At 51.9% G+C, this 23,976-nt stretch overlaps 2 protein-coding genes and 1 long non-coding RNA gene across 3 annotated transcripts; 1 reads left to right on the top strand and 2 right to left on the bottom strand.

The window, feature by feature from the left end:
• Window positions 1-5,345: 5,345 nt before the first annotated feature.
• On the bottom strand, window positions 5,346-6,839 carry LOC117851937 (GDSL esterase/lipase At5g45920). The gene is made up of 3 exons (XM_034733847.2): window positions 6,126-6,839; window positions 5,879-6,043; window positions 5,346-5,776 (listed from the first exon to the last, which is right to left on the bottom strand). Exons 1-3 carry the CDS (start codon window positions 6,509-6,511, stop codon window positions 5,596-5,598), a joined length of 732 nt encoding a protein of 243 aa, XP_034589738.1. The 5' UTR covers window positions 6,512-6,839; the 3' UTR covers window positions 5,346-5,595.
• Window positions 6,840-9,653: 2,814 nt separating this feature from the next.
• On the bottom strand, window positions 9,654-11,101 carry LOC117854225 (uncharacterized). The gene is made up of 3 exons (XR_011898107.1): window positions 10,225-11,101; window positions 10,078-10,146; window positions 9,654-9,996 (listed from the first exon to the last, which is right to left on the bottom strand). It is a non-coding gene; the product is annotated as an uncharacterized lncRNA (long non-coding RNA).
• Window positions 11,102-15,637: 4,536 nt separating this feature from the next.
• On the top strand, window positions 15,638-17,281 carry LOC117854041 (GDSL esterase/lipase At5g45910). Its single transcript, XM_034736321.2, has 3 exons — window positions 15,638-16,005; window positions 16,152-16,367; window positions 16,483-17,281. Exons 1-3 carry the CDS (start codon window positions 15,768-15,770, stop codon window positions 17,118-17,120), a joined length of 1,092 nt encoding a protein of 363 aa, XP_034592212.1. The 5' UTR covers window positions 15,638-15,767; the 3' UTR covers window positions 17,121-17,281.
• Window positions 17,282-23,976: the final 6,695 nt, after the last annotated feature.

Raw genomic sequence — 23,976 nt, 5'->3', positions numbered from 1 at the left:
GCGCCGCCCTTCAAGAGGCCCATGCGCCTCAACCACACCCTAGTCGGGTCCCTCCCCGGCCGCCGCGTCCGGCGCCCGCTGGCCGCCCTCGGGGGCCGGAGCTCCGTACGGCGAGAGCAAAAGGCTGCCAATGGCCGGAAACATTGGTGGGCGGACAGGACGGGACGCATTGGAGCGGAGGAGCCGGTAGTTGAGCAAAGAAGGTCGAGGACGAGGAGGAGCCACGAGGGGAGGGGCCATGGCGGCCACGCACGACGAGGCCTCTCAGCGTCGCCGCCATTGCTCCGCCGGGCGTATTGAATGGTGCTCCAGTGGGAACTGACACGGATCGCGGCCTAAACAAGCCATCGTGCTCTCGTGCGTGCATGAACGAATCGGGTACGAAAAGGTCGTCCAAACTCGAAATTAAAAAGGCAGATCGAGAGGACTCCAACCGTATGTGTTCGTACCACTACTGTACTCGCCTACCAGGCTACGCCACTGTATGTACCTAGGCGACTATAGGTTGGTTCGTTCTGGTGTACGCCGGTAGGAAACTGTTGCTGGAAAGTGCTTCTTTTCCAAAGGGATCGAGTTGGAATGGCATTGCTAACTGGTCACCATCTTTTAGTAGTAATGGTGGAGTTGTACGTGGAGAACGAACTACTCTCTCGTGTTACTCGTTGCCGAATGAGCATAGAGAAAGAGAAGGTCCACAGATGGGAGAAGATCCGGATCCAGATCACGGCGACGGTTAATTCGTGCGAGCTGATCTGGCCGGCTCTCGATCGAGGAGAGCTTTTAACCGACTCCTCGCGTGATGTCACGCCACCGACTGACGGTTAGAATGGCTGACTGGCCTGCCTAAGTCATCGTCCACTAAGCATCATCAACAAGCATGTGTATATCCAAAGAAATATAATCCGCTGAAAATCTGATCCAGAGATTCCAGAGGGCCAGCAGTACCATCGTGCAAAAAGAAAATGGAAATTAAATTAAAACTAGATGATCGAGAGCCTATATGCGCAACAACGAACATGGCTTAAAAAGTCCTTTCGATTTTCCTGAGCTCACCATCGACCGTTCAAGTGCGGCACACAGGTATCTCCACCTCCACCATTGTATTGCATGCAGCAACCAACCAGCTCGATCATAAGGCGACGAGCCAACGACAACCTGCGAACGACCAGGTCGGGCGCCTATAAATCCTCGACCGGTATCGTGTAACTGCCAAGCAATCCAAGCTGCCACCACGCAAAGCTAGACGATAGATAGCCACTGCACATCCTAGGATTCCACGAAGACCTCGATCGACGACGACACCAATGGCGTCCAGCTCGAATACGCTGAAGCTGCTGGCCTGCGCCGTGCTCCTCCTGTCCGCCATCTCGCACGGCTGTTGCGAGACCGGCGATAGCCGGGAGATGGTGATCGTCGCCGGCCGGAAAATGCTGGTCGAAGAGGTGACAGTCACTGCGGTGGGAGTGCCGCGGCTCACACGCGCCGCGGCGGCGGCGGCGGCGGCGGCGTACTCCGAGTCGAAGAGGTCGAGCCCCGGCGGGCCGGACCCTCAGCACCATTAAACCCTCGGCTCTCGCGCCACTTGTGTTCTTGGCTTCCTGCCCGGGCGCATCGTGCATGAATCGATTCAGTTTCGATGCGGCACGGTGTACATCTACGTTTTGCCCGACAAGTCGCCTCCCTATAGTGGATGATAATTGACGTTTAGGACGACGGCTAAAATAAAGAGTGTAGGGAGTAGTTAATACGCTCTTCGTTTCCAGTGTTTTGTCTATGGTCTTACGAGAAAATGTTTCGTATGACGATGAAGCATGCAACAACAGAAGCCTGGTGTGTCTTTCCGTTATTTCAATATGTAATTTGGGAACAGTAGCTCCCGTTTTGTAAAATGCTGAACCTCTTGTTTTCCTGAGCTTGCAATCAGCTCCGAGAAATGAATTTGTGGGGATCCTCTCCCCTGTTACACCTAAAAAAATGTTTCATATGTTTATGGAGGGATACCAAGAGAGTCGAAAGGGGAGCAGGGCCGGAAAAAAAAGATCACCCACGTTGTCCCAATGGCGACATGGGCGGCACCACAATCCCGCCGCCAGCCCTCCGTCTCCACCACCGTTGGTCCCCCTCCCTTTCCACCTCTGGCATCTCGCCGGAGGTCGGAGGGAGTGGGGATCAATCTCTCTAATATGTTTTAGTAGATCGAGTCCAATTTTAGGGTTTAGATTTCTCCATACCGCGATTCATGATATTGGAGATTTATTTTCTCCTCTTTTCCGGCAACGGTGAGGAGGTAGGGTGAATTTAGTCTATCCATGGCGACTCCAATGAAGATGATGGGCAACTACAGCGTCGACAACTTCCTTAGCATGACGACATGGACAATTAGGTTTCCGGATGGCGATATCGAGGCAGGGATGATGCTGTCATCGTGAAATAATTTTCTCCAACCCCTTCTCCGTTTTGTCATGGTTAGATCCAACCACGATGAAAGGCTTGTGAGAATAATTCTGCTCCTTGAGCTGATGTTGATCAGTCTTGGGTTGGGTAGATTGGGATCAGTCTCTCTTCTTCATCGGTGGCAGGAAGAGGAAGAAGAAAGATGTGAAGAAGATTTTGCTCGGTCCAGCCTACAACGATGTTAGTCGTTGTGCGGCCTTCTATATGAATCTTTATACATGTTTGAGATTGAGATTTGGAGCTGCATGACGTCGTGAGTATAATGAAGACAAGAGAAGTACTTGATTGTTCTTAAATGTAATTTTAATTTCTTCGAGAGTACTGCGTGTGATATGATGATGTACTCAGCTTTGATTTAATAAATTCTTCCTTTGATTAAAAAAAGATACCAAGAAAGTCGTTATTATAACACAATATTTTTACTCAATGCTACTGATTATATGCTTTGAAAAGGAAAAATATGTGATTGTCCCGTACTCTCTTCGTTTCAAATATATGATATTCAGAACAAACTAATTAATTAGTATAAAAATAAACTTGTCCCAAGCTTCGATGGGTGTAGAATCTGGTGACGACGCAATGCTTTGTGAGACGAGAGTGGCGTGAACGGAATGTCCAGCTTGGGATTCGTCTTGATATTGCTTTGGGGCAGCACCTATTTGAGTTGGGGTTGGATTTGGGATCGAGTGAACAGTGGTAACATGGATAAAATCATTTTTTAACTTTAGTCCATGTAAATAGGGACTAAAGTTTAGTTGATGGATTAAAGAAACCAAACACCAACGTAATGTTAATGAAAATAAATCACTACATTTGTCAATGATGCAAGTATCATTTATCATCTTAATTAAGTGAGCTAATAAATACTAGCTTAATTAACTTAAACTAGCATGTAGACTCTGCATCCTCCTCCACGAATAGCACAACTTTGAAGATGTGCTAAGGGTGCATATGCTCCCCGGATTCCAGTACGGCAAAATTAAAAATTATTTTTACGTCTCTCCGAACACCATAAGCAATTCAAATATTTTTACGTTCCTCCAGTTCAAATATTTTTATGTCTCCCCAGTTCACAGTCTCTTTAACTCCGCAAGTGGCTCCCCAATTTGCAAGTGCCATTGGCTTTCTCTAAAGAAAAAATGACGTGGGAGAGTTATGGTCGCGGTTCCAATTCTCTTCAGTTCAAAAATGACGTGGGAGAGTTACACGTACTCCGAATCAAAGTTCACAGTCTCGTTCCGCAAGTGCAAGTGCCATTGGCTTTCTCTAAAGAAGAGTGACGTGGGAGAGTTATGGTCGCGTCAACGTACTCCGAATCAAGGAGGTCGAGTCCTAGCATGTTTTTTCGACCGAAGTCTTAGCAGGGTAAAAAATTTTATTCCAAATATGTTTAATTCGCTCGGGAGTTGAATTCAGATCTGTTGGATGATATTTAGGTGCACTAACCACTAGCATAGAGGCCCTTTCACAAGCCATGTCTAACATGAAGCACCATTTGTCCCTCGCTCTCGCGCTCCTTCTTGCTGCCTAGGAGGATCGTGGATAAATGAATTCCAATATGGCAAGATTAAAAATTATTTTAACTCTCCTAGGTGCCAATATTATTGAGCATAGGGAGTTTCTGTTCTGATATGTTTGTCTACATTTTTAGGATAAAGTGTTTCACAATGTTTACCTATGAGAACATTAATGAAAATTATAGTTGTTATAATATTTTCACCCGTTATTATTATGTTTAGGTTCGTCGCAGTCTCTCGATCGGGGAGAATGACCACGGCGTAGTGTGCAAGCAACAACAGCCGTTCGGTGGCACTATGACAGTCGTCACGATTTTGAGTGTCACGAGCTCTGGTTCGAGCTGTCTAATGTCTCTCGGACGGACACTCGCATCCGGTGCGCGGCTTGGGGGCTCCTACCTCGCTCGCTTCCGCTAGCCGGATAGCGAAGATAGCTTAGGCCCATCCGGCCATCTTCCAACCCCCTCCTCATCTTCCCCGCGAGCTCCACCGCCACCCCCGTCCGCCATTGCCCCAGCCAGCTGCCGTGCCGACCGCCCACCAACCGCCACTGCCCGTCTAACCCGTCCTTCCTAACCTAGTGGCCATCTTTGGTCCCGCGCTAGCCACCGCCGGACCTCCGCACCGCTCCCGACCTCCTCCTCTTCTTTAGCCGCCGGCCATTGGAGCCCCCACCCTAGCAACCCCAAACACTAACCATAATCTTGCTGCCGCCTCCACCACTACCTCAGCCAGGAGCTCCCCCCACCTCCCACCCCTGCTTGGCTCTCACCGGTGTGCGTGCGAGCGGCGGCGCGGCGGAGATGAAGGAGATCGTGGGGCCTTCATTGGCCGCATGAATCTCAAACATCGGAAGTCAAGTTGCTTCCGGGCTTCTGAAAGGTATATAGGTTGTGATTGGTATGGTGCACCGGTGGGAGCCTAGCTAAGAATAGGACATGGACAGTCCAAGCTTGGTTTAGCAGATACAATAAGCTCGCATTTGGTTGCTTGACTTAGCTTAGCATGGCCTGTGTGGCTGTGTGAGTGTGTTTGGTTGGCTGACTACAGTGATGCGGTTACCTTGAACTAGATGAAAGGTGAATTTACCTTGAACTAGATGATAGGTTCCCGGGCTTGCGCACGAATCAGCTGATAGGTGGTGGTTTACGTTTTGGGCCGTGTGAAAAAGTTGCGGATGGTGGGATGGGTCATGCCGTCATGGGCCTCATGGCTGGTAGGCAAAGGAATCAAGACAAACTTCCAGACTCTTCGCCAAACCTTTTTTTTTCTCACAGAGGCGAATGAAAAATTTGCCACGTATTGGCAAAGTTCATCCCATTTTCGAGGCACGCCAAACCATTAAACAAAGAACTATCGCGTGCTGATAGAAGAGAAACAAACCCGTGGGCATTTATTTGACATTTTTTTAGGTAAAAGAATGAACCGGAAATAAACTTGTTACAACAAAATAGAGTTGGTGCGAATGAATTGCGATTCTAGACATCGCTGCCCTTGAGCTTTGAGCAAGCGAACACGCCACGATCCTACACCTTCATTCGGGAAGGAATTTTATCCTGAACATATTGTAGGGACGCGGATTGTCAGAGTCGACACGGAACTGAAGCTGTCATCTTCTCCATCCTCAGTACTCAGCCCACTCGTCATCGTCCTCGAAGGACTTGGCCGGGTCGTCGGGGTCCATGTCGCCGAAGAGCGGCAGGTCGGCCGGCAGCGCCTCCAGGCTGAGGTTGGCGTCCTTGAGCGCGAACACCACCTCCTCGAACAGCACCCGGTTCCCGCGCGGCGTCAGGTGCAGCCCGTCCCTGCCGACGAGAAATGGCGGAAAAATTTGAGTTCTCCATCTCCATCGTGTTTGTCAGCAACTGAGCTCATTCTGTAACAGAGTCAGAGTCACGGGCGCGTACCTGAGGAAGCACTTCTCCCAGCCGGTGAACTTCTGCATCCTTGACCAGATGTCGATGGCCCTGATCCCGCACTGCCGCGCCACCTCCACGCACGCCCGCGCGTACACGCCCGCCGCCGCGTTGGTCCGCTCCGGCAGGCCGGAGTAGTCGTGCGCGTACGGGTACCTGCACATTCGTCAGAGCGGTATCGGCGGCCAATGCTGGTCGATCGCTCGAGACGGCGGTGGAAGCAGCAGGGGGCACTCACCGGCGGCGGCCGTCCTCGTCGATGGGCGGCGGCGTGATGAGGATGACGGTGACCCCGGGCCAGCGCCTCTGGAGCATCGCGCAGATGGCGCGGAGGTTGTCCCTGTACTCGTCAACGGGCACGTGCTGCGGCGCGCTGGCGCGGTCGGGCAGCGCGGCGTCGTTGGCGCCGAAGCAGACGGTGACGGCGGCGACGGCGCCGGCGACGGTGGCCACGGCGCGGGCCGCCACCCGCGCCGCCCACCGTGTGTTGTAGCCGCTGTAGCCGCGCAGCACGACGTCGGCGGAGCGGGAGTAGTGGTTGGCCATCGACGCGCCCCACCCGCCCTCCCCGAACGCCTCCTCCGTGATCGAGTCCCCGAACAGCACGATCGACGGCCGCACCATCGCGCGATCACAAAAAGGTCAGTGAGGGCTCTGAATCTGGTCTGGTCTGGTATGATCGGGATCGTCATGGCCGCCTGCGTGCCTTTATATAGAGGAGAGCGGCGGCGCGCATGCATGGCATGGCAGGCGACGCCACGGCGGCCATTGCACGCAGGCAGCGAACGAGCGAGGTCGGTTGCTCTGCTGTGTGCTGTGCTCCGCACGGCAATCATGTGGGCGCTCCCGTCACTTGGTGCGTCGGTGCCACGCGCCCCCCCGGGTGCCGGCAAGCAGGTACGCCGCCGATGTCGGCGGCGGCACGGCGTGTTGGCGTGTTCCGGCAAGTGGGGCGGGCGTCACGCGCGGTGGCTGGACGCTTGCTTGGGGAGACCACGCAACCACAGCCACACAGGCCCGGGCGCGTCGCTCCAAGCGCGGCGGGCCAGGCCAAGAGGGGATTCGGGGGGAACGTGCACGCACCTGAGGCCCCTGTGGGCCGGCCCGTCCGGAGTTTCGCGAGGCCGTTCACACAACGGTCAAAGCCGCGAGCCCGAGGCACGGCGCCATGTCCGTGACCACGAGCGCGCAAGTGGCCTGCCTTGGAGGAAGTGCCGGCCGGCGGCCAGCCGTTTTTGCTGCTGCCGTGGGCGGATCCGCGCATCCACTACTACTACGTGCCAGGAGGCATGTTTTTGTCTGCTTGCTGCTTCAAACCAGGCCCAGGAGTACAGGACGTGCGGATCGCGTTTCTGCTCCAGCCCACCTGATTGATCGTTCGTTATTCCACCTGGCCCAAGTTATTTCTGGGCCGGCCTACGTAACTAAAGAAAACCTATGCTTTCATGGGGGAAAAAGAGAGAAAACACTAGTAGTGAGAATTGGAATCAGGGGACTAACATTTATTTGTTAAAAAATAAGCATGTGCTATGGATGTACTGAATATGTATAATACTACAATCTACTTCACAATGTGGCTGTTTGGATCAGCTACACAATTTTTTTTAATATGGGGCCTGTTCGCTTCAGCTTATAAGCCGGCTGAAAAGCTGAAACGGCTGATTTGTTGTGAGAGGAAAATACTGTTTGGTGGCTGATAAGCCAGTTGAATAAGCTGAAGCGAACAGGCTCATGGTTTTCATAAACCGTACTTGATCCAAATTCCCCTAAGATTTATTTATAATCTACTCCCTCTGTTTTAAATTGTAAGTCGTTTTAGTTTTTCTAAATTCATAAATATTATTATGCATCTAGACATACACTATATCTAGGTGCATAGCAAAATCTACATCTAGAAAAATCAAAACGACCTGCAATTTGGAACGGAAGGAATAATTGCAGGTCGCAACCCTCATCGTCAGTCTCTCAGAGCATGCGTGCGTGTGTGCTCCTTGGTCCTGGTACAGGGCGCGAACAGCTCGTCGGAGAGGACCGGTCAGAACGAGAGGTACGTCAACTTCAGCATCACCAGCTTGCAAGGAAGCTTGGGAAGGTATCCATGCAGCTGATGACACAGATGATGTTCCCCTGCAGTTTTGCTTCGGTGCGGAACCATGGTTGCATTGGGACAGCAGCCGGGCACAATGTTTGTTCCTGGCACCTTCTGAACCATGGGATCTCGTACATTCATCTGTGTCTCGCATCGTGGCAGCAGCCGTAAAAGCCATGATGCTGACTCGCGAGCCAGCCATGGCGAAGATACGTGACGATTTGGTGAAACGCAGCGATCGGCCTGCCTGTGATCATTGAGCGTCGTCGACGCTGCAGTCGATCGTCGCACGTCAGCTCTCTGAACCTCCTCCTGCCCATCGAATAGGGCACGACGGCAACCTAATTAAGTGACGTAAATCAAGGACGGTCGATGATTTTTAGCTTGCGCTAACCTCGTGTTAATACTACGTCGATGGCTCTGTGCCTCTGTGTATCTGCCAACGTGTCACCTACTAATGACCCAACCCAACCCAACCCAACCCAACCCATACAGGGCAGGTTCAGACAAGCTTCAGAGATCACTGAAGGAAAACGCAGTCTCTGCTCTGAGCACAGATTTCAGCCCCTGAATAACCACAGACCGGAATGATAGATCGAGCATTGATTCTTGGGAGCTCAGGTTGGATCGAGCATGGGCCCCCTGTGGACTTTGAGTGAAGAAGAAAGACTGATGAATGCTTTGGCAGCAGAGGCCAGAGGGCACGGCCAGCGTGCCCCCTGGCTCAGCTTCGCTGGAGCGAGCAGCGACTCCGAGCTGCTTCCGAGGCGGTAATGGTGGGGTGGCGCTTTTATGGCGGTGGCTCGGCGCGGAGCCGTCGGATGCGGGATCGGACGGCTCATGCCAAGACCGCCGGCAGGTTCCAAGTGCGTCAGGGCTCAGGACAGGTGACAGTGCCTGTGATTTGTCAAAGACTGTACGGCCGGCGGGTTCCAACTTCTGAACCTGCCCGTTTGTCGCTGTTAGGAGTGGCTAATCGTCATCAGTAACTGGGCGTCATTTGGTCTAACACAGTTATCATGGTTCACCATTCAGTGTGGATAAGGATTTCCATTCCAATCAGGAAAGTTACTGGTAAAAGATTCCAATAGCGTCATGATGCATGCCAAGGTTGCCTGGTTACCACCCACTGGGACACGGCTCTCCTGCCCCGTCGTACGTCCATATGAAATCTCGTCCGGTAACGTTGCTCCAAAGCTCCAGAACGAATATCTCGTCGAGAAGGGGGATAAACATCGAGAGAATTACCTACACAGCACTCGAAAAAAACCGAGTTTCCTGTATCGCACCGAAAATTTTTATTGTCCCTTGACCTCCAAATTTTTCTTTCATTCTTTCTTAGCACTTTCTCCTTTCTTAGCACTTCCGTCAGATCTGCTGTTAAGTCTAACCTAAAAAGATATTTTTACCTCTCATCTTATCTAATCTAGTGAAATATGATCCATACAAGTGCACATTCTAAATAAAAAGACAATTTTGCTCATTAAGCAGCCGCATTAAGTTCTAGTAAGTATACAGATGCACATAATTTTTCTTAGATTTGAACATGAACCATCCATAAATATTAAATAGAAATAAAAAGTTGATCCTCTCATTCCAAAATCCAGTATCAACAATGCACAAAAGGTGATAATTTCAAACAGTTAATTAGGTTCACATGAGCAACAGGAAGGTTTATATGCATACCTTACAATCAAGTTCACATATACACACAATCAAGCCAACATTACAATAGGTTCACATACACCACATTTGATTCAAAAGAAAGGCATATGCAAATCATAAGCTAAGCCTTCTTTTACTTTTTGTGCTCATTGCAGGACTAGCCGGGTCTTCCCATTTTTTGCTTCTTGTGCACATTGCTGGACTATCAAATGGTAGCACCAGATTCTTTCCTTGTTTTTTAGCTGGTTGCTTCCTTTTCCTTTTGGCCTTTGCCTTCACAGGTGCAATTGTTTGCTGAGATGTTTGCTCACTAGACACAGGAATGGGCTCAAGCTGATTTGAGCCACTTCTTGACCTACAAACATGCAGAAATAATATTCAGAAATAACACAAGTGTGGCACTAAAAATTCAAAAATAAAAACAGCTAGACATTACCTTTTGAAGCCTATAGATGCTGAGTTGGTAGATTTTCCCTTTCTCACAGCTGCAGATTCCAAGCTTTGGCTAAAATGAGAAGGTACTTAGAATAATTCATGGCGGGTTATTATGTAAGCATGAGCATAAGTGTTCATCACTACTAACCTAGGTGGAAAAGACATGGATGATGCTGGTAGTTCATCACCCTGGAAAGGCACAATACTTGTCTCAGATGATTTGGTGGTCTTTCTCTTCTCTGGTGACCCTCTACATGAGCAATAAGAAATTAAACAGTGAACATACAAAATTGGATAAAATTAATTGTGTGAATGTAAAAAGCTTGTCTTGCAAACACCCAGGGTATCCATACACCAAGGAGAAAGCAGTGTGTAGGACACCTCTCATGGAAGAGCCATAACAAAATGAACGGTAGCTGAAGAACAGACCAAAGACAATAGGAAACCAAATCAAAGCTGCAGGCAGGAACCCAGGGTATCCAAAGGCAAGGCTGCCCCCTCATCCTCGACCGAGCCTACCCCTGCCCCTATGTGGCCTCGAGCATGCCGTACCCGTCGCCTCAGGCCTCGCGGGACCCCGGCCTGGCGAGTGCCCCTTGCCTGCAGCTCCCCATGCTGATGGGGAGGGGGCTAACGGGCGGCGCCATGAGCCTTCTTAAGGCCTGCGCCACCCGTAGGTGTGGCCGGTGAGCGGCGCCACCTCCTGTGGATCTAGGGTTTAGGGAGGGAACAGAGGAGAAAGAACGAGGGAGAGGGACGGGGTCGGGGAGAGACGGGCGAGACAGGGGTCGGGGACGAGCGGGTCGGGAGGGGAAGTTACGGGAGGTTAGGGAGTGTATTTTAACAGGATGATCTAAGATGTGACGGAAGTGCTATGAAAAGAAAAAAGAAAATTTTGGATGTCAAATGACAAAATTTTAGAAATTTTTTTTTCAAGTGCTATATATGGAATTCTCTCGTAAACATTCGATTTCCTCTGACCGGTACACGTTCCAGCTCGTGGCATTCATGATTCATGTAGCGGCCCCCCGACAAGAATGGAGAGGGTCGTTGGGGAAATGGAGCTTTCAGTGACAGGAACACCGTAAGCTACAGTAGTACAGTTACCGAAATTCTGAGACCAACATTAGAGTCCAAAGTCCAAACTGATCAGCATATGATGAAGCGTCTAATGTCAAGCACTCGACGTCAGTCGTCAGTGCTGTACCTGTACGGCCGAATTGATCAGCTTTGAAGCTACCCAAATCAGCTGACGTCGTATCTCCAACTGTCTTGCTACTTTCTCCGTCCTAAAAAAATGCAACTCTCACTCCTTAAGAAGTCAAAAGGTTTTAAATTTGATCAAATTTGTAAAAAGTACTAGCATTCACGTCTCCTAATAAATTTAGTATAAAAATATATTACATGATTAATATATTGATATTTATTTCGTACATAAATGTTATTATTATTTGGTATAAATTTGGACAAATTTAAAATTGGTTGACTTCTACTAGTAGAGTTGCATTCTTCGTGTTGGTAGCAGTCCAGCAATCATGCATTGCACAGCTCTGAAGAACTGACGGCGAACTGTATGCTGGCACTTCAACATCGTGCCCCGGCCCTTTTAACAGACTTATTCATTTCGATCACATGTTCGGAAGCTGGAACTGGCTCCAATAATCGAATGCACACAATTCAGGTTGCAACCAGTAACAGCATCCCTTTATCTCGATCATCGGTTGAACGCAATCAAGTGCCCATGTTCATGACGCCAACAGGCCACCGATTGGATTAGCCAATGATACAAGCATAGAAAAAACTGGACAAAATTGGGACCTCTCATGTTTGTGCATATGTTTGGTGAGCAAAATTGGTTGGCACCTGATTGCGTCCTTTCAAGAAAGAATATCCAGAATGAGCATCTCATATTCTGATGCATGATGCACCGTGCTCATGCGTTTCAGCAGTTCATCATCTCAGATGCTGCAGTACAGCAGTAGTAAATCCTCAGTGCTTCAACTTCTTTTTCCTGAACAAAGATTTTCAGTATAATTTTAACTCAAGATTCTTTTAAAAAAAACTAACTCAAGAATTTCAAGCAAGTGGTATACATCTATTGATAGGACCTACATCCTTACTGAACTACTGCAGCATTTAAACTGAATTATCGCTGCAAGCAAAGCATTAGGTACATACTCTGAAAAACAATCCAGAAATTAAACTCCCATTAAATCACGAACCAGAAAAATTCAGGCGGCACACACAGTACGCACACCAAACGCGCGAGGTTGCTTCCTGGACACTCCAACAGCAGCCCCAAATCCGGGGGTTAGAAAAGCGAAACGAATCAGGGCGTTAGGCTCGCGCGCCGGAGGTTATATTGGAAGGTTCGCGCGCTCGCTTGCAAGACACATCACATCGACGTCTCAGTCGCCGGCCTCGACAACGACGGCTGGCTCTCCGGCATTAGTCCACGGCCACGCAGAGCTCGTTCGTACTGGAGCGCCATGTCGTATTGCAAATCATGGAGGGAGGCAGCTGTAGGAATACGTAATGTGTCTGGGCTGGTACCCTAGTTGTACTTAGTGGCGGAGCCAGCGGTGGGTCAGGGGGCTCAAGCCCCCTGCCCATCCAAAAACAATGGAGCTCCCCTTGAGTCTTCCCTCCATTTTTAGGAGAAGGGAGGAAGAAGAAGAGGGAGGAAGAAGAAGAGTCCCCTAGGGGTTGTACTCTACTAGGGTTTAGTGTCCTACATGGACTTGTACACCTTTGCCTTGACTATATAATGAAATCCTTGGCAACCCTATGCATATGCCGTTTCGCAATACATCTTACATGGTATCAGATAGCCTCCCCCTCCAATAGAATCAAATCAGCGCATACGCTGAAAATCTCAAGTTGGCGAAATCGCTGAAGATCGGACTCAAGTCGGCGCATCCGCTGAAGAAAATACGAGCCCGTTCAATGGCTGCTGTCATATTCTAGCTGTCAATATTTCTTTTTCAATTTTTCAGGATATTCCTGCAATTTTTATAATTATTTACAATTTTTAAAATTTTTCTTTGTGCAAAGTGATGTATAATCAACACAATACATCCACAAGTTATGGAAAATATATTTTCATACATGTACAACAATGTATAATGTTCAAACTCTTCAAAATGTGGTGTAGCCAAACATGAATTGTAATTGACTGCTACCTTTAATTTCAACTACTGATTACATACACATCCAAATAGCAGTATTAGCATGAACGCCATTTCCATTTCCACTCAGCTTTAGCATTCCTACCCAATGCAATTCCTCCACCTAAATATCTACACCCAAACATAGCCTTACAGAAGCGAACGCTACCTGCTCCGCGGCCGTGCCCCGGAATGGCTCGAGTTGTTGGGAGTGTTCTTGATCGTTTGGTGACCGCGTGTGCATGTACAGGCTCCAATTATCGATGGCCAGAGGTTGCAACCGATTAAACAAAGTACAGTGGAGCAATTGTTTTAGGATTAGATGTGGATTTCTCCGATTCTGCGATGATGTGTATAGCTTTTCTTGGAATGCGTGTGGCGGATGAATGAAGGAGCACGGAACCTGATCATCAGTCGTTGAAAGACGAGACGTGCGTTGACGTCGGTCTCTCATGGTTGGACTAACCAGCCAGGCAGCCATGCGGATAATCTTGTTAAGATACTTCCAAGTTGCTGGATTTCTTTTCTTAAAAAAATATCTAGTTGATGGAATCTGAAGACTAATGCTCCCCATTTATCTGTCTGTTCGTGAGGTTGACAGAGAAGTCACAACACTGTGACTGATGATAGCGGATGGCGGTGGCGGCTCTAAAGTTTTTTTTTAACTAGGAGAGCTATCTGTTATATTACAAAAGAAATAGAGTCGATCGAAACAACAAGCGGTTCTGAAATTCTGAGTCAAACAGTCTTCTGACGACGATGTGCTATATGCTAGACCGTTAATTTGGTTACAGTTAAGCGCGGTTTTCTCCCTCTCTGGATAATCCGCAACTGCATCGGCGTGGCCTACCTGGTTGTGCCAAGTTCGCTGAGGAATTGACATGGCATCCGCCTGCCCGGCCGCTGCGAACAGTGGCTAGTGCGCGTCGCTTCCTTCGCTCCACGTTGTTGGAGTTGTTGAGCCCTAGCTTTTGACGTTCAGGTGTAGGTGTCATGGAGATTGATCGAGCACTGCTACGAATGTAACCAACGATTTCAATGATTTTTTTCCCTCTTAACTGTAAAGTCATATCAAATGCAGCACGTAGTGTTGGCAGATGCTGCCCAAGACTCAAGATGCTCTGTATATTAAAAAAAAAGAATCAAGATGATGGCCTCCCTGTTGCTGACATTGCTGCTTGACCTGCTGCTTGTTGCCTGAACCGGGAAAGCAGGATAGGAAAGCAACGTCTAATTGACACAAACAAGAGCACGCCCGGTGCTGTTCAGCTGGCTGATGGACGTAGTTGTAAAAGTAGTCGCTAGCCTGCTTTGCTTTCTGTTCAATAGCCGCCTCAACTTTTTGGGCTATAAATCCTTACAACTACTACTTGACAATACTGAAATGGTATGAAGCCGTGAAATGTGGACTTGATGATGCTATCTCCATGACAGAGTCTGGTTACCTAATCAAGTTATCAAATTATCGATTTTTGGTATTATGTTAAAGTCAACACGAATTGAAGCACCACAACATTTTTTTGTTAAAAAAAATGAATGTTGAGGAAGAACAAGGAGGAGATAATTTCATTCAGAGTTTCTAAAAATTGTAAATCGCTTCAAGTTCCTTTTTCTTTATTTGGGAAGAACTCCTCCAGAATCAAGAGCATCAAAGTTGAATGAAGGTGTATGAGGTGTCAATTGCATAGATTATAGAAGTTAGTGGAACATGATTAGGGTAAAGCCAAAGGTGTTAGTCTCAATAATGAAATGCTCCTACTAGACAGGCATCAAACACGGCTGGTCCAACTCGAACACAGTATACTATACGCTCGCCCATACTCCATACGTTCAATCATTTTGCTTTCATTAGACAATAGATTAGGACAGGAGGAAATATCTAACCCACATTTTCATGAACAGTGGACTAGTATTTCTTGTAGCATCAGTCCATCTCAATTGACCATGGAAAATTATATAACCTTTTTTATTCAAATTTCATTTTTTAAAAAAGATATGTGATACTTGCAGGGGACGAACAAGATATCTTCACACCAAGCCGAAAATGACTCGAGCCCGGATGATGTTACGGCGCAGACAAGAACCCCAACCACTTGAGCTAACTCAGCATCTAATGCCAAAAGTATACAAGCTTCTCTTGTAAACAAAAGATGCATCTTAAAAACTGAAAAGTAGTTCCCAAAAGAAGAGCAGGATCTGATGTTGATATGATGAAACATAAGAAGAAAAAAAAGAAAAGAAAAGAGGGAGAAGAAAAGCAGCTCAAGTTTCTCCAAGAAGAAAAAACAAGAAAAAGAAAAGTAGTTCATGCATGCACACCAACCGAGTGGTAGTAGACTAGTAGTACAAGTTGTTAAGCACGTCGAAGGAGACTGACACGAGGTGGGCTAATGGCGCAACAGCTACACCCCAACCCACGCCATTAACGCCCTCTATATAAGCAGGCAGAGCCCTGCGAACCTCCTCATCAGCCGAACAAGCAATCGCAGAGCTAGCTCGTCGAGCACTCGCCAAGACACCAGCAATGGCGGCTCGGCTTGTCGTCGCGTTCCTCGCCCTGTCCTCCGCCTGCTTCCTGGCCGTCTCCGGCCAGAAGTACAACGCCATCTTCAGCTTCGGCGACTCCATGTCTGACACCGGCAACCTCTGCGTGAACGGCGCTCCCGCCGGCCTGACGCTCACCCAGCCCCCCTACGGCGAGACCTTCTTCGGCCGCGCCACCTGCCGCTGCTCCGACGGCCGCCTCGTCGTCGACTTCCTCGGTAAAATTCCTTTTGTCTTTGCACGCGTTCTCCTTTTCAAACGCGTCATTTCCCTCCAAAAAACAGAGCACCCTCCTCTGCTCATTCTTCTCTGTCGTCAACGGAGACGAACGTGGCGCTGACGTGGCATGCTCCGACGTGTGCAGCTGAGAAGTACGGGCTGCCGCTGCTGAAGCCGTCGAAGCAGGGCGGCGCGGACTTCAAGAAGGGCGCGAACATGGCGATCATCGGCGCGACGACCATGGACTCGGGCTTCTTCCAGTCGCTGGGCATCGCCGACAAGATCTGGAACAACGGGCCCCTTAACACCCAGATCCAGTGGTTCCAGCAGCTCATGCCGTCCATCTGTGGCTCCACGCAGGGTACGTACGCCATCAACGCCGCCCCCCGCCGACGCCGGCGCTCGCCATTAAACCTCTCCTGCTGTCCATGGTCCAGCCTTCCAGACGGCCATTAACAATCCTGAATTTCTGACAGCCTGCAAGTCGTACCTGTCCAAGTCCTTGTTCGTGCTGGGCGAGTTCGGCGGCAATGACTACAACGCCCAGATCTTCGGCGGCTACTCGCCGGAGCAGGCGAGCGGGCAGAGCGCGACCATCGTGGACGCCATCGGCAAGGGCGTGGACCAGCTCATCTCCCTCGGCGCCACGTCCATCGTCGTCCCCGGCGTGCTCCCCGTGGGTTGCTTCCCGATCTACCTCACCCTGTACCAGACCTCCAACGCCGGCGACTACGACCAGTACGGCTGCCTGAAGCGCTTCAACGCGCTGTCGAGCCGCCACAACCAGCTGCTCCAGGCCAAGGTGTCGAGCCTGCAGAGCAAGTACCCCGGCGCCCGGATCATGTACGCCGACTTCTACAGCCACGTGTACGACATGGTGAGGAGCCCCGGCAGCTACGGGTTCAGCACCAACCTGAGGGCCTGCTGCGGCGCCGGCGGCGGCAAGTACAACTACCAGAACAGCGCGCGGTGCGGGATGTCCGGCGCGTCGGCGTGCTCCAACCCGGAGTCGTCGCTCAGCTGGGATGGCATCCACCTCACCGAGGCGGCGTACAAGAAGATCGCCGACGGGTGGGTCAGCGGGGCCTACTGCCACCCGGCCATCGGGGCATAGAGGGACTATTGAGCTCCGGGAAGGAATCAAGGGTTGGATTGGATGGCTACTCAAGTTAGGGGAAAGGGATGGGGTTGTTAATTGTTTATTTTCTAGCTGGAAAACAAGAAGATGATCTGTGAGAATGAATAATCAATTAAGCATAGTTTTCTTTGTGTTCATCATGCGACAGCAATGCGAACAGCGAATGCCACTTGTGTAGTGTGCGATTGGGAGGCTATTTATGCTGTTCATAATATTTTCGTAAATTCGGCTGCAATTCTGGACAGTGGACACTAAATCATTTTGTTTTTGAAAGACATGACGTGCACAAATCATACTGGATACCACTCAACCCTGCACTTTCTAATAAAATCCAGGCACGCAAGGGTTTTTTTTTTTGTGTTAGGAAAAAATACTTTGCCGAAGACACCTGGATTTCCGGGTTACAAAATGTTGTGGCGCACCCTATTTTCAATGAACTGAGGAATCCATGGTAGCATGGCCCCATTAGAAACAACCCGTTTCTGGCAGACCAAAATTGGCGGCAATAACGGCAATATAATGATCAGGCCGTGTCACTACCAAATGCCCCAACCTTGCTTCAAAGCGTGCTTTGCCCCTGTCCGGTACACGGCAAACCTTCCGTACTTGTTGAGTGAAAGAAATTGGACCAGGTTGGTGCTACACCCAACTGCCAAAATGTACGTGTACCAACAGTAGGTGGGCCTCCTGCCTGACGCGCATGTCTTTTTGAAAAAAAAAGATGAATAGCCTCCCAATGGGCCTGCTGTCATGTCCCACGGAAGAGGCCCAACTCATCAGGAGCCCCGCACACGGCAACGGCAACGAGCCAAACGACTCCACCGCGGCGCGTGCCGCAGTGCCGGTGGCAAACCCAGCGCCGCCCGGAGCTGCTTTTCCGGGGGAGCCGACGCAGGAGCGCTGCGCGTCACCGCGTGCGCGAGTGCGGCCGGCCGCACGCCATTGAATTGCGCTGACGCCTGACGGGAACTTGGTAGGAGATCGAGAAGCAGTCTAGCCGGCCGGCCGCCGACCAGTGCAGCGTGCGACGGTGTGAGACGTACGCCGCCGCCGCCGCTACCTGCCCTGCAAGCGTCCAAACGACATTAAGCCGAGGTTATCTCGAGGTGGTTCGGCAGCCGATAAGCACCATCAGCGGCAGTGTGCCATGGCTCGCGCGGCAGCCCTGGTCGCCGTCGGCCTCCTCCACTGCCTCTGCTGCTGCTCCTTTGGCCTGGCTGCGGCCGGCGGTACGAGGCCCTGTTCAACTTCGGGGACTCGCTGGGGGACACACGGTCAACATCTGCGTCAAATGTCGGCGGCGGACCAGCTCCTGCTCACCGTCGATCGCGCACCCGCCCTACGGCATGACCTACTTCGGCCGCCGCACCTGCCGCTGCTCCGACGGCCGCCTCGTCGTCGGTGCGCACGCACGTCCCCATCCACGCACGCGCGCAATGCTCGATCGGCCATTGATTGATTTTGCTACTACTCATTTCTGCAAGCTCATGCATGAGTATGCGTGTGCAGCTGGCCTGCCGCTGCTCCCGCCGTCCAAGCTCCGCGGCGCGGACTTCCGCCGGCGCGCTAACATGGCCATCGGCGGCGGCACGGCACCGACTTCGCCTTCCTCGAGTCCATCGGCCTCGGCTACACGGTCTGGAACATCTCACGTTCCAATATCACGACCTCCGATTATCAACGTACATAACTAGGAACCTCCGCGATGCCGCCGGCTCCGGCGGCGCCGCCCAGGATTCTCCGCCGCCCCCTACAGCCAGCCCACCCTGCCACAAACAGACCCCTCCCTACGCACCGCCCCCTCCGCCCTCACCCAGCTCCCCCACTGCCTCCTTCTGGAGGGAGTCGCCACCGCCGCCACCACCCAGATCCGCCATTCCCGGCCACCTCGACGACCTCCCTGTCCCGGAAACACCACAATCCGCCCGTGACCCGCCATCCTACGCGGAGGTTGTCCGTCGGTCGCCCCCCCGCTACTTCGGCCTCCACCTTGGCGGGCGCGCCCCCCTCCCGTCCACGCCATGTCTCGTTTTGCCTAGATCCGCCATCCCCCCTCCAAGATCTGCTGTTAATGCGGCGTCCCGCCGTTCCATTGCCAGCGGTACTCCTGCAGGCCGCGCGGATTCGCGACGTCGCCTCACTGGATCCGCTTTTACTCACCCCTTCCCCCCCGCAGCACCACCTTTAACTCGTCGGCCACCCAACCCCCCGCCTACCGTGTGAATGCTCCTCCGGCTACTGCCTCGCGCCGCGCTGGGCCATCGAGCCCCGTGTATCTGCGCCGCGTCCCGCCCTCGGCCCTGCCAAGAGATGAGGAACCTGGCTGGACCCATGTGGTCAATCGCCGCAGGGGCAAACCGAGGAAGAAGACCCTGCCCGGGCGCCTTGAGCATTCATGGCGGCACCCTCCCACGCCACCTACTCGCCTGCGGCAGGAGAATCCAAGCAGGGCGTTGGTGGCCCCTCCACTCCCCAAAGCTGTCTTCCTCCACCGCACTCAAGGGCGCTGCTTCCGTTGTCTCGGCCGGGATCACCGCGTCAGCTCCTGCAGAGACCCCATTCGCTGCCTCAGGTGCCTCCGGCAGGTACACAAGCTTTCCTTCTGTCGCACAATCCTCCCCCCCAGCCGCGTCCCTGCATCAACAACCCCACCGTCCCAGAAGACTTCCCCCACCAAACTGCGCAGCAGGCTCCCACCTCGACGCCAACAGCCGCTGCCTCCTCCTGGTCACCACAGCCCCTCGAGGATGAAGAACTTCTCTGTTGGTGACCCGGCACTCCGGCCAGATGAAGACAAGCTCCATGTCCCCACCTCCTTTGAGCTGGAGCGGGAGCTGCGAGACTGGGAGGGGTGCGCGCTGGTCACCTGGGCCATGCGTGTCCCTCCCAACACCACGTCGCGACACCTGGAGGAGGCCCTCGTCGCAGACTTCAGGCTGCGGCCAGGCGACGTCGACGTCACCAGACACCGGCCGGAGGCGTTCCTCATCCGCTTCCAGAACAGAAGAAGCTGCGAAGAGGTCAACGCAAAAGGCAAGTTCAAGTGTCGCGGCGCGGACGTATGTGTTCGGCCATGGAGGAGTCTCACGGGTGCTCTCGGGGCGGCACTCTTTTACAGAGTGCGCCTTGTCCTCGACGGTGTTCCGCGACACGCATGGCAGCCGGAGCTCGTCGAGAGGATTGTCGGCCGTACCTGCTCGCTCCAATGTGTCGACACTAACCTGCTCCACCCATCCGATACCCGTGGTATTGAGCTTTGGGCCTGGACGGCTGACCCAAGCAGGATACCCAAGATTATGTGGCTAATCTTCACTACTGGAGCCTTGGATGCTTCTTCTTCTTCTGTGCAGGTCTCGGAGACACCCCCCCAGCGATGGCAGCGGGGAATTAAGCACCGTGTCATCATCCACATTTGGGAAATCCATGATTTCTCCAAAGTGACCACGGACCGTGACGACCCGGATCTTGCTGTGGGGGAGCCGGAGCGGCGGCGACTCCCCTGGTTCTGGGGCGTCCGCGACGGCGACCAAGTTCCAACGGCTGCTTTCGAGCCATTCCACCACCCTCCACCACCGCGCGTCCAGGAACGACGCAGCGAACGTGAGGAGGAAGACAGGCGTGACCGGGCACGCCGGGACCGTGTCGACGACCATCCGGCTTTTCACGGCGTCCACAACAGCAACAACTTCGACGACGACGACAACGCTGGCCGCGGGCGAGCCGATGCCAGCTACGGCCGTCGCCATGACGTTCCACGCAGAGAGCGCTCACGCTCCCCGCGTCGCCAAAACAGGGGCTCCGGCACGTACGACGGTCGCCGTCACCACAGCCGCAACGACGACGACAAGCCAATGTCGGCCGACGAACTTGAAGCGCAACGCCAGTGAGATCTTAAGCTTCTTTTCTCTCTCCAGGTTGCCACCATGGAGGAGGCGGCCAGCAAGCTTCTTAACCTGCAGGTCACGCCACGATCAGCCCTCCCCTCTCCAACGCCACGTCCTCTGCACCAGCTGTTCTCCAATACTGCACGGATGGTGGCCGGCCTCGGGGAAGAAGCCTAGTTCAATGCGGCGAGTGACAAGCAATGCTCTAAGGTACCTAATGGCAAATCCCCAATCCCTGTACGTCGTGTTTTTCAACGTATCAAGGAGAGACTCCCTCCCCCCCAGCCCAGCCAACTATACAAGAGGTCGACGCCGCCCTCGTTCAGCTGCAAGGGGCGGCTAATGCAATTTGCCAGCAGCTCCCCAATGGAGGACCTTCTGTTTGCAAGGCGCCCGACAACATAATCGGCTCTCCGGCGCCCACTCTGGTGTCCCAGGAGAACCTCTGCTTGCAGGGGCCAGCCGTTGAGGAGCCAAACGGCGAGCAAACAACAACCTGTGCTGCACATGACGCCACCTCCTCTCCTCATGCACTACTGTCGTCTCAGGTGCTGCGGGAGGAACACCAGGTGCAAGGCACGACCGGCAGGAGGCCGACGGGTGGGTGGCCACCCTCTTGCGCTGCCAGCTTCAGCGCCCCTCCCCTGCTCCTGACTGCCAGGGACAGCGAGGTCGGACCAGGGTCGGACGGCGCCAAAGCCGTCTCACAGGCCGCCTGTGCTGCCGGCCAGGAAGTGAACCACATCGTCCAGCTACCTGCCTCCCCAGAAGCCAACAACATTGGGCAAACAGCCGGCGGCGACGTCCACACACTTCAGGTCGCTTCTTTGGCTCCTTTGTCACCGGCTCCGCATTCATCTACACCCCATAGTGGCATTGCTGAGCTCTTCTCAACACCTGACCATGGCATTCTGTATCAACCATCTGTTGCCCCAGGAAAAAGGGGACGTCACCTCAAGAAGCAGCCAGTGGAGGTCGCGGCTCTACGCCGTAGCAAGCGACAAGCATGCAGCAAGATCAGACATCTCTCCGCAGAAGAGAAGGCCAACCATGTCCTATGCCGACGCCTGGGCTACATCAAAAACGACACCACGCCGGCTGAGGAAGCCATCAGGGAGTTCGTCGCCACTTTCCAAGGCCCCATGCCGGAGTATATTATCAAGGCACTCACAGCGTTGTTCCATCTCGACGACGACGACATCGACAACGCAACCAACACTCTGATCAAGCTTGGAGGGGCAGAGGCGATGGAGGATATCAGCCATGCTATCTGAACAATTACCCTGCGGAGCTCGTTCCCCTGTCATGTTATTTTCCTCAGTCATTGAGTCCATCAGACACTTCGGCCTTCTGTGCAGGGCTTTTAATTATGCTGTTATGTACCTGCGAACTACGCTACCCTGTCTTTCGACTGCTACTCGCGCATATTTGGGCTTTGTAATCTGCATGCTCCCTACTGGGACAATTTATTATGTTTCGTGTTCTGCTATAAGGCTTGCCAGCTCCCTAAAGCGCCAGAACCACATCCATACCAATGGTAGCACATGATCTCCAAATTTTGTGCTGGAACGTTAGAGGACTGAATTCAGCGGCACGTCGACAAACTATCCAGCAGATCATTGCATCGGTGCCCTGTAATATTGTCTGCCTGCAGGAAACAAAATTATCCCAGATCGACGACCGTCTAGTGCGCTCTGTGGGAGGACGCATGCTCAGGAGCTACAGCTTCTTGCCGGCAGGAGGTGTGTCGGGTACAAGGGGTGGCATTTTGATTCTTTGGAACGGCGACGCACTAAACATCGACTCAATTACCAAGCAAGATTTCTCCTTAACGGCGAATGTAACAATAAAAGCGACCGCGGTGACTTCACTGGTAACGGTAGTCTATGGGCCAACGCGAGAGCAGGATAAGCCGCAATTCCTTCAGGAAATCAGAAACTTGGCTCCCCGCCAGGGCATCAAGTGGGTTATCTTAGGTGACTTCAACCAGATGTACAAAACTACTGACAAGAACAATTCCAACTTAAACATCAATAACATGCGACGCTTCCGAGACACGCTAAACAACTGTAACTTAAAAGAAATCCACCTCCAGAACAGGAAGTACACTTGGAGCAATGAACGCCGCAACCCAACCCTCGTTCGACTCGATCGAGTATTTTGTAATGAACACTGGGACTTAGCTTTCCCGTCACACACTCTGCAAGCGCTCTCCTCTTCTCATTCCGATCACTGCCCCCTGCTCCTCTCAAGCCATGAAAGCCCACCACGACCACGCCATTTCAAATTCGAGAACTTTTGGATTTCTATGCCAGGTTTTCAACAGGTGATACAGCAGGCATGGACATCCACGAACACCCACACGAACCCTATGCACCGCCTCAACCACAGGCTTGCCAAGACTGCGTTGGCACTTTGAAAATGGAGCAAGAACTTATTTTCAGAAGCGCAATTACAATTTCACATGGCACAATCAGTTATCCTACAGTTTGACATCGCTCAGGAGTGTCGTCCTCTAACCATTGCAGAACTAATCCTACGTTCCAAGCTGAAGAAAAGGGTAATGGGACTAGCCATCCTCGAACGTCTAAGAAAGCGTCAATGCTCCAGAATAACGAACCTCAAACTGGGTGATGCTAATACTCGGTTCTTCCATCTGAAGATGAACTCTAGGAGAAGGAAGAATTTCATCTCATGACTTCGGAACAATGATAGATGGGCAATCTCTCAACAAGAAAAAGCAGAAGTCGCTACTACTTATTACACCAATGTCCTTGGAAGACCACAGCCGAGACAAATTGACTTCAGTTGGGACCTGCTCTCCTGGCCGTCTGTTGACCTATCCTCACTGGACGCTGAGTTCTCGGAGGAGGAAGTCAAAAAAGCGCTCAAATTAATGCCCAAAGATAAGGCACCGGGACCAGACGGCTTCACGATTAAATTCTTCC

The sequence above is a fragment of the Setaria viridis genome, chromosome 4, assembly GCF_005286985.2.
Source record: "Setaria viridis chromosome 4, Setaria_viridis_v4.0, whole genome shotgun sequence".
Taxonomy (NCBI): Eukaryota; Viridiplantae; Streptophyta; class Magnoliopsida; order Poales; family Poaceae; genus Setaria; species Setaria viridis.
This window is presented reverse-complemented; position numbering and strand designations above follow the sequence as displayed.